This window comes from Penaeus monodon, chromosome 2 (assembly GCF_015228065.2).
Source record: "Penaeus monodon isolate SGIC_2016 chromosome 2, NSTDA_Pmon_1, whole genome shotgun sequence".
Lineage (NCBI taxonomy): Eukaryota > Metazoa > Arthropoda > Malacostraca > Decapoda > Penaeidae > Penaeus > Penaeus monodon.
This window is the reverse complement of record NC_051387.1, coordinates 50,327,519-50,329,203: the sequence shown is the minus strand read 5'-3', so window position 1 is coordinate 50,329,203 and position 1,685 is coordinate 50,327,519. Positions and strand designations below refer to the sequence as shown.

General features: G+C 36.6%; 1 protein-coding gene across 1 annotated transcript in view; it reads left to right on the top strand.

Annotated features, from left to right (window-relative positions):
- The window catches only part of LOC119583540 (piggyBac transposable element-derived protein 3-like), a 2,900-nt gene extending 1,421 nt beyond the window's left edge, over positions 1-1,479 (top strand). Inside the window, exon 2 of the mRNA XM_037932075.1 lies at positions 1-1,479. This exon is cut by the window's left edge and continues 617 nt beyond it. Coding sequence (XP_037788003.1) covers positions 1-1,203 — 1,203 coding nt within the window. The 3' untranslated portion in view covers positions 1,204-1,479.
- The last annotated feature ends 206 nt before the right edge of the window (positions 1,480-1,685 follow it).

Below are 1,685 nucleotides of genomic sequence, written 5' to 3'. Positions count from 1 at the left end.
GTCTTTGATGAGAGTCTGTTGAATGCAGCACAGAGGAAATCAGACAGATTTCATAAGATAAGACCACTCATAGATTGTGTTCGTTCACGCTGTTTGGAGTTAGACAGACCTCAATATGTCTCAGTTGATGAAATGATCATTCCATTTACAGGCAGAACACACCTTAAGCAATTTACACCTCGGAAACCAAACCCACATGGCCTAAAGATCTTTGTTTCAGCTAGTAGTGATGGCCAAGTCCTAGATTTTGAGTTTTTTCTGGGTAAGGAAGACTTGCTTTTGAATGTACAAAGAACTGGACTTCATCTTCGAGATTGGGGTACCCTTAAGATAGGAGAAGCTGCAGTCCTAAAATTTGTGAAGTCAGTCAGTAGAGGTACTAGTTTCTTCTTTGATAGGTTTTTTACTACACCTAAGCTCTTAGAAATTCTCTCATCATTAGGAATGGGAGCTACAGGGACAATGAAGAAGAACCTTGTGCCAAAACAGTGTCGATTGAAGACTGAGAATCAGTTAAAGAGATCCGGCAGAGGTTTCTCTGACTGTGCAGTGAGAGATGATTCTGCTTTTTGTATAACTGTATGGTTTGACAAAAAAAACATCATCTTAGCATCTAATGAACATAGTATTCAGCCAGTATCTACTTGTCAGAGGCGGTGTAAAAGAGAAAAACGCCACTTAGAAGTGGAACGTCCTAGGGTTGTTGAGCTATACGACTCAAAGATGGGGGGCGTTGATATTATTGATCAGGTCATTAGCTGTTACAGAAGTGCAACACGTTCTGCAAAATTTACTGTTCGAGCAATGTTGCATCTTTTGGACCTCTCTTGCGCAAATGTATGGTTAGAGTACAGAAAAGATTGTGAAAAAAGCAGTTCTGTTACCATGGACAGTATGGATTTTAAATTGGAAATAGCTTATTCTTTTATTTCTGAAGAAGTTCTAAATGATGACAACAGTGAGTCTGAGATTTCAGAGGAGCATGATGACATTTCTAGAAAAAGAACAAGGCCCCTTCCCATTGCTGCAAAGCATACTAGCAGGGCATACCATATGCCTGATGCATTACCCCCTTATGCCTCTAGAATGAGATGTCGATATCCAGGGTGCAATGGGAGGACCAAGTTTTCATGCAAAAGTTGCAAAGTTTTTCTTTGTCTTTCATATGAAAGAAATTGCTATTCTCTTTTCCATTTGCCCTGAAATATTTGATGATTAGGTTTACAAATTAAAATGTTTCTGTTAATGAAGAAATTTGAAATACAACTTACTTTTTCTCACTAAGAAAGAAAAAAAGGTTTTGTTTCTTTTCAGTAAGTAAAGATTATGGTATGCAGATATGCAGAGCTGATGAATATGTCCTCATTTTTACTTAGGTACACTGCAGTCAAAGTAATGAATGTTACTTAAATGTTTGTTTTAATGAAAAATGCCTTGCAATGAAGTTGAATAAGAATAAATATACCTGGAATTATCAAATTTGTGTTTTTTTCTGAAAGTTATAATACATATATTGTGAATTTACACAGTTGTTTCATTGCGATTTCTGTTTTTTGTCTAAACTTTTATTTCACGTACATGCTAGAGCCCCGATGGACCAAATTTGGGCCAAAATTTAAAGGTCAATATCTCTAGAACTACTCATGATACACATCTAAAAATATGCTTGTAGCCTTTTTAGGCCA